This window comes from Olea europaea, unplaced genomic scaffold (assembly GCF_002742605.1).
Source record: "Olea europaea var. sylvestris unplaced genomic scaffold, O_europaea_v1 scaffold2417, whole genome shotgun sequence".
NCBI lineage: Eukaryota > Viridiplantae > Streptophyta > Magnoliopsida > Lamiales > Oleaceae > Olea > Olea europaea.
Genome location: NW_019242345.1, coordinates 46,087 through 60,504, shown reverse-complemented (window position 1 = coordinate 60,504; position 14,418 = coordinate 46,087). Strand labels below are relative to the sequence as shown.

The window sequence follows — 14,418 nt, the reverse complement described above, 5'->3', positions numbered from 1 at the left end:
CCACATATATTTTATCGCATCTCTATCAAATCTCTGGTTGGACTTAGGCCCCGTTTGAGAGCGATTTTGAGAATTGAATTTTTGACCATTAAGAGAAAAGTGGAGCCCATTTGTGAAAGAAGAAGTCAAACTTCATGGTTGGAGGAGTGAAATAACAGTCAAAGAATTAATTTTTGGAGTGAAAAATTACTCTCAAACACCCTCTTTAATTGATAAATAATAACGCCGAGACTGATTGCAATCGAAACCAAATTTGAATTTCTAGTCACTAACTTGATTGTCACCAAAAAAATTTGTTGCTTCATATACGAGTCTGAGGGAAATTAATAAATTCATTTCCGTTATATCTATATCTATATCGTTTAGAAACCTGAAAGTAATGAAAATTCAATGGATGTCCATTTTCCATCTCCGTTTGGGGTTTGATTGAAGTGTGACTTTCAGCTGAAAACTTGCACCACTGACGCGAACTCTCTACTCGAAAAAGAAAGAATTATTGGAATTCAGAAATCCGTTCTAGCATAATTCTGGGACCCTTTTTTCTACTGCCAGCAAGCTTTTATACTGTCCAAGAATGGCGGTGATAACAAGTATAAGTTTACTAGCATCTATTAGGTCGGAAGCAGCAAATAATGGTATACCCTCTCCACAGAATCAAAACCCACCAAGTGCAATGCCACTTCTCTCACTCTCTAAGCCTTCTTGGGTCGTCAGAACAGAGGCAAGTTGTTTAGTAAACCCTTTAATTAATTTATCACAAATTTCATGTTTTTTCCATCCGTTTTAGGGTTAGATTTATTTTGTTTTGGGTTAGTGTTAATTCTCTTTGAACTTAAAATCAAATGGCTTTGGATTGAGTTGGAACACGCAATTGAGATTTGGGACCTAGAAAATCGGAATCAGAAATGATTTCTTTTGAATTTGAATTGTTTTGATCATGAATCGGAATACTACTGAATAAGTTCATGCTGCAAAAATAGCAGCTATTGACAATATGGAGCCTTTTTATATTCTTCGTGTGAGCACTCCTTCCATGTAAAGACAGAAGTATGAGAGATAAGCGAAATGAATTACCTTGCATTAGGTGGAGTTAGGAGCACCCGTGGAACTTGTAAATCACTTTGGGGACCTTAGATAAGTATGGCCAGACATGCTTTGTGTTTCTTACCATTTTCAAACACAAGAAGTATACAAGTAAGACAAGAAGTAGAAGGCTATATTGCTCATATCTATTTTTTGTGTTTGTACTTGGCATAGGTTTTTCAAAATCACTTGAATTTTTGATTTAGCATTTGTGAATCTTTCTGGAATTTGGTCCGCGTATAATTTTTATGATGCAGTTTGCAAGTTTTTCCTGATGTGTATGCTAGTTGTGAATTCATTTTTCTCTTTTCAATGTCAGCCAAAGAGGCATCATATCACTGAATCCCTTTTTGAAAGCTGATTCTGAAAGTCAACGCTGCTAAAGAAGAATATGTATTTTCCACACTTTGTCGACCACAAAAGGCTTAACACAATGCCAACTAGAGTTAAGTAGCATGGTATCTTCTTTGACCTAGTGATTGCATAAAGGACCTGAGTTGTTTGTGTTACTTTGGTAATGGGTTGAGCATGTCTGATTTAGATTCATGGTGCTGGAGAAGATGGAGAATTTTCTTTTCTAGTACCTTGACCAGTCATCACCTTGTCTACAAGTTAATGTTTAAGTTGGATTGTTATCTTTTCGTTCAATTTGGCCAAACTATGTCAAAATAAAATTGAATTTAAACACCAGAATGGGATTCTATTCCCCTATAGACATTGAAAATATATATAATATTGTTCTTCTAACATTAATCCATCTTTGACCAAAGTCGATATCTTTTTATTTAATTTTATAAGAATGCATTAGACGTAGTTGCCACTACATTCTACTGACAATCTATTTTGCAACACCAGAATGGGATTCTATTCCCCTATAGACATTGAAAATATATATAATATTGTTCTTCTAACATTAATCCATCTTTGACCAAAGTCGATATCTTTTTATTTAATTTTATAAGAATGCATTAGACGTAGTTGCCACTACATTCTACTGACAATCTATTTTGATATAGTCAAATGTTTGGAAAGAAAAAAGCAAACGGCCAGATCCGCCTTGTGTTGTTTGCAGAGGAAGTGGGAGAGTTGATTGTCATGATTGCCGTGGAAGAGGTTGGTTTTTTACATCTCTTTTTCTCCCTCTTTGCTACTTTCCTCTGTGCATTCTCTATTTGCCTCTGTTCCTTTCAACTTCTCTTTGTAAACAAGGAGTCCTTTGGAGCTGCTTTGGGTAACTCTTGGAGGGGTAAATTGGCCATTTATTTCATAATTGTTAGTTTTAAGTTAGAAAATTGTACATTTTTTTATTAGCCTGTGAGCCAAAGGTAGTTATTAGGTGGTTCAGAACAAATAGACCTAAATAAATGTACAATTTAGAGGCTTAGTACTCTTGTTGAGCACTTGAATAGATGTTAATGCATTTTTAAGAATCCCTAATCCACCACGTCCCCCTCCCCTTGGGCTCAGGAGACTTAGTAGTGGATTTTAAACATGAATAATACATGTTTACTACTAAAAGCACTTTTCACATTCTCAATGTAAATGCAATAATTGTTTAAAAAATAAATAAACGGATTATATATATCTATTTGAGCCCCCTTTTTTGGCTAAGAATGCAATTTGGAATAGTTGATTGATGGAGAATGTGTGGTTAAAAAATAAGGAAACGTTTTGAATTTGCGTGTAATATTATTTTAAAGAATGTATAGTTGAAAAGAAGAGAGAGAAAAATGTATTTTGTAAATAATGTTGATCAAATAAGGGTAATAATATTAAAAATGTTTTAACTATTGCGGTATGATCCTAGTGCTTTAGGCACATATCCCAAAAATTTTTGTTGATTTTGTCGACTAATCTAGGTTCTAGTTTTAATATTGCAGGGAGAACAAATCACATTCATTTAACAATGCTTCCGAAAGGAGAGTGGCCGAAATGGTAAGATCAAAAAAACTTGGATTGGATTGATCCACAATTGATTTAATCATGGGTTCATAATGCTGGACCTTTTGATGCCTCACCATTTGCTCCTAACCAACGATCCAGGTGCAGAAGCTGTGGTGGAAGTGGTCTTGGCTACTGTCCTCGTTGTCTTGGAACTGGCGAATACAGGTACATAATGGGATTCCAGTTCATGGAGAGGGACACAGATTACGTGCAAAATAATCAAATACATGAAGTTCGCAATACGGGGGGACAGCATTCCTCCGCAGAGGTTCTACTAAATGACGATGAATCAGCTGTGAAAGGTGAATCTTAATGCCATGTTTGGTAGGGAGAATATTTAGTATTGGATTCATCATGTTGTCCAGTCTTGCCTAGTATGGCATACCAAACATACACAAAGGAATGGTGTGAGCAGCTCTCAGATCTTTGGGCCTCCATTTTATACAATTCGGAACAAATGCTACTCATTGTATATCAGAAAAGAAAATTACAAATTATATTGACATTTTTGTAGAATAATTGCATCTCTTTCAAGTTGTGTGTCATTAAGGCTCTCTTTCTGCTATCAGAAGTTTAGTTGTTTTAATGGGAACATATTCTTTCAGAGTCAATGTTTGAGTTCTCATATGACAAATCAATGTACCATGTTTGCAAACTGCAATCCTGGTTCATTGCAAGGCAGCATTTCTGCTATTGAATCTTCGTGGAATCTAACAAAATATATTTGTGCGCAGCATAAAAGAGGCGATTTTAACTTCCATATTGATACTGCATCACTGCATCAGATGATCGTTATCCATGTCTAACGGTCCGTGAAAAAATTGATTCTAGCTGAAACAAAAACTTTAGTTCAGTACTAAACCAAACTTGTATATATAACTTTGACCTTACACATGATTGATTCATGATATTAAATTGAATCTGAAATCTATGGACTACATGAACCATACATGTATATAAAGAATTCAAGATGGCATCGAACATTTCGATGCTCATAAACAATAGCCTTCAGAAGATTGTTCATACTTTATACAACGATCTTGTCACACGTTTGAACAGCAGGACCAAAAAAAATAAATGAAAATAAAAAAGATATATTTATTTCATGAACGAAAATTGAACGTTAAAAAGACCGCCTTTCAGGGGAGCAAAATGATAGTGAAAGACGCAGCATTGAAAAATCATCAATCAATGCCCAAGCTCGAATAGGGTTCAAATCCACCCTGAAAATGGCAAGAAAGTGAAGTCAGATGCAATTCCTCTTCAATAATGAAAATGCAATGAACAGTCAAAAACTCCAATCTAGTGTGGTAGGCATCATTATATTTTATAGGGAAGACGTGAGGATTATCGTGCTAGCAGAAAATCATAATCACAAATCTGTTCTTTTCTTTCGTGTGCATTTTCTTATCCAATTTGTTGTAGAAATGAATTAGTTATTCAAGTTTTCCATGGAGGACATCCCTTAAAATTATATGAGCATCTTCTTGTCAAAAAATGGCAAGAATAGAACATAAAATGCAAATACAATTAGTGTCTATTTTTCTTCATCTTTTATTCATTTGTTGTGTCTTAAATTCTCATCTTTCTTCAGGAGAGGGTTGTGTAAAAGGGCTGGGGACATTTAAGTGAAAGCTACTCACAGCGCGATCATCGTGCACACGCCATATAGTCTCGCCCAAGAGGTTTGCCACGGATAATATTGTGAGCTGGGGAAAATAGTTCTTCTCTGCTACTGGAATGGTGTTTGTTATGATAACCTCTTGGAATAGTCCACTTGATAACCGCTCAATTGCAGGAGGACTGCAAAAAGTTTAACATGGATATTGAGTATAAAAAATAATGAAAAGTATTATACCTGATTCAGTACGAGCAAAGTCCAATATCAAGCTAGGCCTAATTTGTTAAGTACTGCAATATATTATGGACATGGAACTCTTGCTCCAAAAGAATAAAATGCGACAACTTCATTGGTCAAAGTAAAAAATATATGATCTTGCCCTGAACCCGACCAATATAATGATCAAGCACCTCAATGATCTAAACTCGATACTCATTTTTTCATTAAATATAGAGATCATGTGACTCTATATGCTATTATGTTTATGAGTTCCAAAAAAAGAAAAAAAAACCCACACTTCCAGTCAACCATATCTTACACTCAAAGCTTCAGCTAATATACCTCAGAAAAGCAAGATTTGATGATGCACGAACAATAATTGATTTACTACCTGAAAACAGCATGAGTGCTGCAAGCATACACTTCCCTAGCTCCTTCTTGATGCAGCAGAGCTGCTCCTTTGGCAATGGTTCCTATAAACAATCTGCTGGTAAGTACGGTTCCCAACACCAGATAAAATAATTAGGACATAATTTCTTGCAAAAGCTATATGCAGCAATCCTCCAAGTGGAGACAAAAATTGGAAATTGAGAGCATGTTAGAGAAGTGTTAATAAATGACTTAAATTATAAATATAGAAACGATGGGTATAATAGGTAGTTAGTACTTGTGGGTCCCTCAAAACGTGGATACAAAGTGGTTTGCATTTATAAACAGTTTATAAACATAAGCCAAACATAGGCTGAGCAATTGATTTACATATCTTTCGACAAAGGAAACCGAAAAGAACTTGTAGCTGGAAGAGTTGGTATATTACTGATTAGGAGAGAGTTGTGAACCAATCAGTCAAAATTGAAAGTAGCTCGGTATGTAGATATATTCAATATTCTACCGGTGGAGGAGAACAAAGATCAAATTGCCCAGGCTGCAGCTGTTTGAGAAAGAATAAGTGGAACTTGAAGAAAAAACTTACCAGCTGTATCAATCATGTCATCCACCATCACCGCCACTTTTCCCCTCACGTCACCAATCAAATTCATCACCTGCATTATCCAAATATGTATCTTAACCTGTTAGTGGTCTTAGGCATCAAAATACGGCATACCAGATAAATGTAGGACTAACACCTAGAAACACCATAGCCATATTAAACAAAGAGATACATTTCAATTTGATTGTCTTCACCTCGGCAACATTATGTGCATGACGCCTTTTATCAACAATCGCAAGAGGTGCATCAGACAACTTTTTGGCAAAAGCTCTTGCTCTAGCAACCCCACCAACGTCAGGCGAGACCACGACCAGATCATCAGAACATATTGTCTTGCTGGCAAGGTAATCAAGTATGACAGGCTACTTGCAAACATTCCAAAGAAAAAACAAATAAACGATATAATTTCAAACTAAGTTAAAAGAACATCAGTGCAATATTTTAAAGTAAGATCGTGGGGAAAAAAAGCAATGTATAGATAATTCAGTCAGCCTCGTTCGCCAATCTTCAATTCAACAGCAACTAAATTTTCTTGTGACATATTGCCAAGAATCACAAAAATGATGCCAGTGTTAGCCTCTGTTTATAAACAAACATCACAAAGCTTTTTACCTGACCATGTACATGATCCACTGGAATGTCAAAATAGCCCATGGACTGACCAGAATGAAGGTCACAGGCAAGCACCCGGTCTGCACCAGCTTCAGTAATCAGATTAGCTACAAGTTTGGCTGCTATTGACTCACGCCCTTGTGTCTGTAATAGAAATGAATGTTCATAATGACAACAAATAGGTAATTGAAGTACTAAACCAAAGATAACTCAGAACACTCGAAACCCAAATTCATCACTCAGAGGCCAATTGTCAATAAATAAAGGTGAAACCTAAAATACTTTCACAATATTTATATCATTTGGCATCTAATTGATTTTAATTCAAGGATTTTTTTTTTTTTTTTTTTTTTCCTTCTGAAATATTTTAAATTTGAAAACACTCAAGAATACAAAGTAAAAATGGGAACCTGAAGCATGTAGATATTTTTCAATACTTAGATGGCTACATTTTATGAGTAACATTTAGTAAGAATTCTTCAATTTTGATGAAAAGACTCAATGTGAGTGAACAAAATACGAGCTTCAAAATAGAAACCCATAAGCAGCAACATAATGTTTCATTTAGCAGGGAAAGACAGAGGGTCAAGGTCAAGCAGATTGATATGTTACCTATTTGAAAGGGCTCATTCTGTAATTTCGAGACTATCGCCTCAACAAACTATTTCAAATCAATATTTCAATGCGACAAACCAATCCTTGGGTGTACTTAAATCAAGTCAATGATGAGATAACATACCTTTCGATCAGCTCTAGCATATCCAAAATAAGGAATAACAGCAGTAATATTTTTGGCCGATGCTCTTCGACAAGCATCAATCATTATCAAGAGCTCCATAAGATTTTCATTTGCTGGAGGACAAGTGGGCTGCACAAGATATACATCACACCCTCTAACACTCTCTTGTAGTTGAACATAAATCTCTCCATCAGCAAATCTTTTTATCTTAATTTTTCCAAGCTCCAGACCCATATAACATGCAATTTCCTGTAAAAGACACATTTCCATACCAAACAGTCTAATTGTTTATGTACCTTGCAAACTTTAAACAAATATTGTGCAGAAAAGAAGAAGAACTCGCACATCAAAAACTGCATGGAGGAAAGCAAGTGGGATATAATACTACAACACTTTTCCACGTCAACTAATAAAATTATGATAATAATACAAATATTATTCCCTTCAGCAGAATTACAAATATCTGCTAAACATTGGGAAAGAAAAATGACATCCAGAAGTCATATTAACTAGTGCAATGTTATGGTACTAAAATAAAAAACACTTAGAATCAATTTGCATTTGATATGATCATGATTATTTATAGATTCAATAGTGAACATAATACAACCATTTTTTGTAATTTTCTGTAGTATTAAATAATAACCAAAATCATCACATTGCCCAAAGACTTTAATCTATATTTTGGAAGTGATTTACCTCGGCGAATGTAATCCAATCCAAACCAAACAAGGTTTCAATGCTTATAAATAAGTCAAAATTTCTTCTCCTTTTTCACAAATAACAAATATTATTCATCGCAATTGAATTCTTAATGTATTTTTTAGCACATTATAACTCCATGGCTTATTACCACATATCTATCACCTCTTTGTTTGGAAATGCTTAAAACGATCATGAACCACACGGAAAAATTTTAATCCACAAGCATGCGTGAAAAAAGTTGAACGAAAATTTAGCAGGAAAAAACCTGCGACAGAGAAGGGTTAGCAGTGCCCGAGAAAATCCGAAGACGGGTGTCATTTTTCTGAAATGGAATTCTTTCATACAATTGATTGTGAGTGTTGGAGAAGCCCGGCAACGACGTTACTTGTCCGTAATCGTTGCTAATGTTACTGGGCAAGCTTCCTGGTTTTCCATGTTCCTTATACTTCAGTGGCTCCGCTACACTGTTACACCTCTGCAAAGCAAACAAAATAAACCCAAAAATCAAAATGGGTACACACGAGAGTCTGTGTGGAATTAAGAGAGTCTTACTATTAATGTGGACGCATTATGATTGGAATGGGGGTTTCTGCAGGGGATGACAAGACTACCGAAGAAGGCCTGAGAGGCCATTTTTACTGTAATTGGGGGAATCGGTTCAGCTTCCTCAGGGTTAGTTTTTTAGTAGTCGAACTCTGATAGGGTTTAGGGGTAAGGGTTTTAGCAATTTTGCCAACGGGATTAAAACTAATTTTTAGTAGATTTTGACAAAAATTAATAAATCTTATGGCACTCATTAAATATGTGAATAAAATTAATTATTAATTTGACTGAGACTAAAATTTAAATTTAAACTTTTATCAAACAAGGACTTTAAAAATATTGGCACATTAGGCAGGAAACCATTGAATGTCTTTGCATAATCTTAGGGTATTTGGTGTTGATTATGAGAATTGATTTTTTGACTGTTAGCTTGAAATAAGGGTGGAAAAAATGTCCAGATCAGATCAAATCAAACCAAGCGGTTCGATTCAGTTCTATCAAAAAAAATTAATGATTTTGGTTCTTTGAACCGAGAACTATTTGGTTTTGGTTTTGGTTCTCGTTCAGTTCTAGTGCAAAAACTAGATTCAGAACCAAAATTAATATTTACTTTTATATATAATAATTAGTGGAGATCCTAATTTTATATTTATTGGAGATGGCCCATTAATTGAATACAATTTATTAATCAATTTTGGGTCGTTAAAGATAAACAACTCATTAGTTGTCTATACCCTAATTTTGTATTCAGTTGAATTTTTCTCCTTCACTCATTTTCAATTTACACAAAGTCACAGCATACTGATAACCGCATTTCTTCAAGTCAGTGGAGTGTCATTTAATATCGAAAAATGAAATTGGTCAATTATTTAAAAAGCCTCTAAACTCTTTATTTTTTTTATTTATCTTGATTATTTGATTAATTATATGTGTTCTTCACAAATAGAAGAAAAACTTAATAAACATTGATGAAATATTAAACAGTTAATGTTGCCTATAAAAGTGAACCATAAAAATTTTGATAATTCATTCTTTATTGTAGGGGTGTGCCTTCAAAACTTTTGCAATTAATTTAGTGCTTGTTTGGTATGAATTTTGTTAATTAATTTTTTGACCGTTACAGATAAAGTGAGTTGAGAGAATAATTCAAAAATGATGGGTGAAATAGTGAAATAACGATAAAAAAAATTGATGTTAATTGAATTAAAATCTCTATCAAACATAATCTTAGTGAATCGTTGCTATTACTTATTAAATATTTTTTTGTATGAAAACGAAAACTGATTTGTGTATTCAAATTATAAATATATTTTATTTGTTAGTTATGACTTTTTTGATCTCAATAATTGAAATTTAAACTTCCTAAATGTTTGATGTTTATTTTCTTATCTAGGTATACATCACTAATTTATATGATGCAAATCTAAAAATTTAAGAAATGAAATTAGAACCAAACCAAAAATTGAATGGTTCGATTCAGTTTGATTTCATATATTTAAAAAAAATCATTTGGTTCTATTATAAAAAAAATCATTGATTCATGATTCGGTTCGGTTATATTGGAACCGGAATCATATGGAACCATATTCACTCTTAACTTAAAATGTGAGTTCCACCTATAAGTAAAGAGGTCAAAAAATGGCTGACTAGGGTAAGTAACGATCAAAAAATTAATTTTTTTTGAAAAATTAGAACCAAACGGGAGCCTAATATTAAACAAGAAACAATTTTGCTACACTTATATCATGGTTGACAACTTTATTTACATTGTTTGTCATGACATATAATTTTACTATTGATTTTAACAACATTTATTCAAATTAATAGTCTCAATTTTGACTCCTCAAAGAGTATCAAACTAGTTGTAGATTGTGAATGTACTACTAGTTTGATTCAACAAGAAAGACTAAAATTTGACTAAAAAGTAAAAACAAAAGCAATCCTCGTCGTGTTTGGGAAAAGTAATTGTTATATGAATTTTGGTGGTTATTTGGTACGATCATATTTTTTTGTGTATCTCTTTCACATCTAAGAGAGGGTTCGTACAATTATTTCCTTGTTAGATTCTATCTTACAAATAACAAATACAATCGTAATTCAAAAATAAAACAAATTGAATTGAATCGAACAAAATTTGTTGGTTCTTGGTTCTAATACCCAATTTAACAAATCATTTATCAGTTCTAAAAAGAATTCTTCAAAAATAGAAGTGAATTGAATTGAATCTAACCAAAGTTATCCTAATTCAAAAATAAACACAACAATTTACACGAACTGTCTAACTAGAAGTAGAATAGTGTTGGCTTGAATACGTTCTTGAAGAATATTTTCCAATATCACTTCCATTTTATTGTACTTTGACAGGTAAAAAACGCCAAGATGAAGGGAGAAAAAGAATCAAAGATTCTTATTAAATCAAAATCATATAAACTTTAGAGCATTCATTCATTTGAGCTTATAAATAACAATATAATAAATTGAATATGAGTTAAAAATGTGAAACAGTTGGTGCATTGCTCTAACCATTGTTTAAAATACAAAAATAAAGCTTNGCCTGAGAGGCCATTTTTACTGTAATTGGGGGAATCGGTTCAGCTTCCTCAGGGTTAGTTTTTTAGTAGTCGAACTCTGATAGAGTTTAGGGGTAAGGGTTTTAGCAATTTTGCCAACGGGATTAAAATTAGTTTTTAGTAGATTTTGACAAAAATTAATAAATCTTATGGCACTCATTAAATATGTGAATAAAATTAATTATTAATTTGACTGAGACTAAAATTTAAATTTAAACTTTTATCAAACAAGGACTTTAACAATATTGGCACATTAGGCAGGAAACCATTGAATGTCTTTGCATAATCTTAGGGTATTTGGTGTTGATTATGAGAATTGATTTTTTGACTGTTAGCTTGAAATAGGGGTGGAAAAAATGTCCAGATCAGATCAAATCAAACCAAGCGGTTCGATTCAGTTCTATCAAAAAAAATTAATGATTTTGGTTCTTTGAACCGAGAACTATTTGGTTTTGGTTTTGGTTCTCGTTCAGTTCTAGTGCAAAAACTAGATTCAGAACCAAAATTAATATTTACTTTTATATATAATAATTAGTGGAGATCCTAATTTTATATTTATTGGAGATGGCCCATTAATTGAATACAATTTATTAATCAATTTTGGGTCGTTAAAGATAAACAACTCATTAGTTGTCTATACCCTAATTTTGTATTCAGTTGAATTTTTCTCCTTCACTCATTTTCAATTTACACAAAGTCACAGCATACTGATAACCGCATTTCTTCAAGTCAGTGGAGTGTCATTTAATATCGAAAAATGAAATTGGTCAATTATTTAAAAAGCCTCTAAACTCTTTATTTTTTTTATTTATCTTGATTATTTGATTAATTATATGTGTTCTTCACAAATAGAAGAAAAACTTAATAAACATTGATGAAATATTAAACAGTTAATGTTGCCTATAAAAGTGAACCATAAAAATTTTGATAATTCATTCTTTATTGTAGGGGTGTGCCTTCAAAACTTTTGCAATTAAATTAGTGCTTGTTTGGTATGAATTTTGTTAATTAATTTTTTGACCGTTACAGATAAAGTGAGTTGAGAGAATAATTCAAAAATGATGGGTGAAATAACGATAAAAAAAATTGATGTTAATTGAATTAAAATCTCTATCAAACATAATCTTAGTGAATCGTTGCTATTACTTATTAAATATTTTTTTGTATGAAAACGAAAACTGATTTGTGTATTCAAATTATGAATATATTTTATTTGTTAGTTATGACTTTTTTGATCTCAATAATTGAAATTTAAACTTCCTAAATGTTTGATGTTTATTTTCTTATCTAGGTATACATCACTAATTTATATGATGCAAATCTAAAAATTTAAGAAATGAAATTAGAACCAAACCAAAATTGAATGGTTCGATTCAGTTTGATTTCATATATTTAAAAAAAATCATTTGGTTCTATTATAAAAAAAAAAATCATTGATTCATGATTCGGTTCGGTTATATTGGAACCGGAACCATACGGAACCATATTCACTCTTAACTTAAAATGTGAGTTCCACCTATAAGTAAAGAGGTCAAAAAATGGCTGACTAGGGTAAGTAACGATCAAAAAATTAATTTTTTTTGAAAAATTAGAACCAAACGGGAGCCTAATATTAAACAAGAAACAATTTTGCTACACTTATATCATGGTTGACAACTTTATTTACATTGTTTGTCATGACATATAATTATACTATTGATTTTAACAACATTTATTCAAATTAATAGTCTCAATTTTGACACCTCAAAGAGTATCAAACTAGTTGTAGATTGTGAATGTACTACTAGTTTGATTCAACAAGAAAGACTAAAATTTGACTAAAAAGTAAAAACAAAAGCAATCCTCATCGTGTTTGGGAAAAGTAATTGTTATATGAATTTTGGTGGTTATTTGGTACGATCATATTTTTTTGTGTATCTCTTTCACATCTAAGAGAGGGTTCGTACAATTATTTCCTTGTTAGATTCTATCTTACAAATAACAAATACAATCGTAATTCAAAAATAAAACAAATTGAATTGAATCGAACAAAATTTGTTGGTTCTTGGTTCTAATACCCAATTTAACAAATCATTTATCAGTTCTAAAAAGAATTCTTCAAAAATAGAAGTGAATTGAATTGAATCTAACCAAAGTTATCCTAATTCAAAAATAAACACAACAATTTACACGAACTGTCTAACTAGAAGTAGAATAGTGTTGGCTTGAATACGTTCTTGAAGAATATTTTCCAATATCACTTCCATTTTATTGTACTTTGACAGGTAAAAAACGCTAAGATGAAGGGAGAAAAAGAATCAAAGATTCTTATTAAATCAAAATCATATAAACTTTAGAGCATTCCTTCATCTGAGCTTATAAATAACACTATAATAAATTGAATATGAGTTAAAAATGTGAAACAGTTGGTGCATTGCTCTAACCATTGTTTAAAATACAAAAATAAAGCTTCTGTGTTAAATTGATTTTTTGGTTTTTGTTATCATAAGTTTATAAGTGAGGATCGTATTGGAATCAATAGATTCTCGATTTTAGTTCTTGTTTGATTTTCATTCTTTTAAAAAATTATTTTTTCAAAACATATTTTGAACAACACATTATTCAATAAAATAATATTACACGTAAATCTAAAACTTTTCTTTAATTTTTAACTATATATTTCTCATCAATCTATTATTCAAAATATATTATTGTTCTCAAAATGGAAATCAAACAAGGGCTTAATATTTAAAAATGCTTAGAACGTGAGTAGAATTGGACCAAACTAATCAATTCTAGTTCGATCCAATGATTCCGATAACTTTTTGCTTTTTCCCATAAAGCTAAAAGAAGTAAAAATTATATAACTCAAAGCCGTTAATTCCCCGTATTAACATTTTTTAATCTTCAATTGTTATTTTTTTACTCTTTGTCCTTTTTGGTTCGATTAAAAGAATTAATTAAAATTTAAATCAAAATTAATAATTAATTTTAATTAAATATTTTATAATATTCGCGACTTTGCAACAACACATTCCGCTAACTTTTATTAAAATATATTAAAAATTGATTTTTCTATAATATGAAAACAAATACTTAAATAAGAATAAGAGAACAAGATGGAATCCAAAGCCCGAACATTTATATTGAATGCATTAAAAATATTTCACACCATATTAAATTTCTTGAAAAACAAGTCTGAAAAATAACTCATGGACTTTACATGAGTTGAATTTTTGATCTTTTAACTTTCAATCTATTTCTACAAGTTTTATAAATATAATATAACGCAATGGCAAAAATATTTCTATTATTTATTGGGACAATGACGGAAAGGGACCATGTCCCTTATTCCATTCCATACCCGTCCCGTACTCGGCTCGGGATAGATACTGTATCCATATAAGGGGAT

General features: G+C 31.9%; 2 protein-coding genes across 3 annotated transcripts; one reads left to right on the top strand and one right to left on the bottom strand.

Annotated features, from left to right (window-relative positions):
* The first annotated feature begins 364 nt into the window (after positions 1-364).
* On the top strand, positions 365-3,727 carry LOC111382021. Of its 2 annotated transcripts, none has more exons than XM_023005880.1 (4): positions 365-721; positions 2,100-2,196; positions 2,964-3,018; positions 3,127-3,727. In XM_023005880.1, exons 1-4 carry the CDS (start codon positions 575-577, stop codon positions 3,338-3,340), a joined length of 513 nt encoding a protein of 170 aa, XP_022861648.1. In that variant the 5' UTR covers positions 365-574; the 3' UTR covers positions 3,341-3,727. The 2 variants fall into 2 exon arrangements, with proteins under 2 accessions (XP_022861648.1, XP_022861649.1); XM_023005881.1 differs by lacking the exon at positions 365-721 and adding an exon at positions 743-1,528.
* Positions 3,728-3,963: 236 nt separating this feature from the next.
* LOC111382020 (ribose-phosphate pyrophosphokinase 1-like) lies at positions 3,964-11,093 on the bottom strand. The gene is made up of 10 exons (XM_023005879.1): positions 11,012-11,093; positions 8,467-8,535; positions 8,180-8,389; positions 7,210-7,458; positions 6,471-6,614; positions 6,053-6,220; positions 5,841-5,910; positions 5,259-5,340; positions 4,671-4,830; positions 3,964-4,250 (listed from the first exon to the last, which is right to left on the bottom strand). Exons 1-10 carry the CDS (start codon positions 11,021-11,023, stop codon positions 4,212-4,214), a joined length of 1,203 nt encoding a protein of 400 aa, XP_022861647.1. The 5' UTR covers positions 11,024-11,093; the 3' UTR covers positions 3,964-4,211.
* Positions 11,094-14,418: the final 3,325 nt, after the last annotated feature.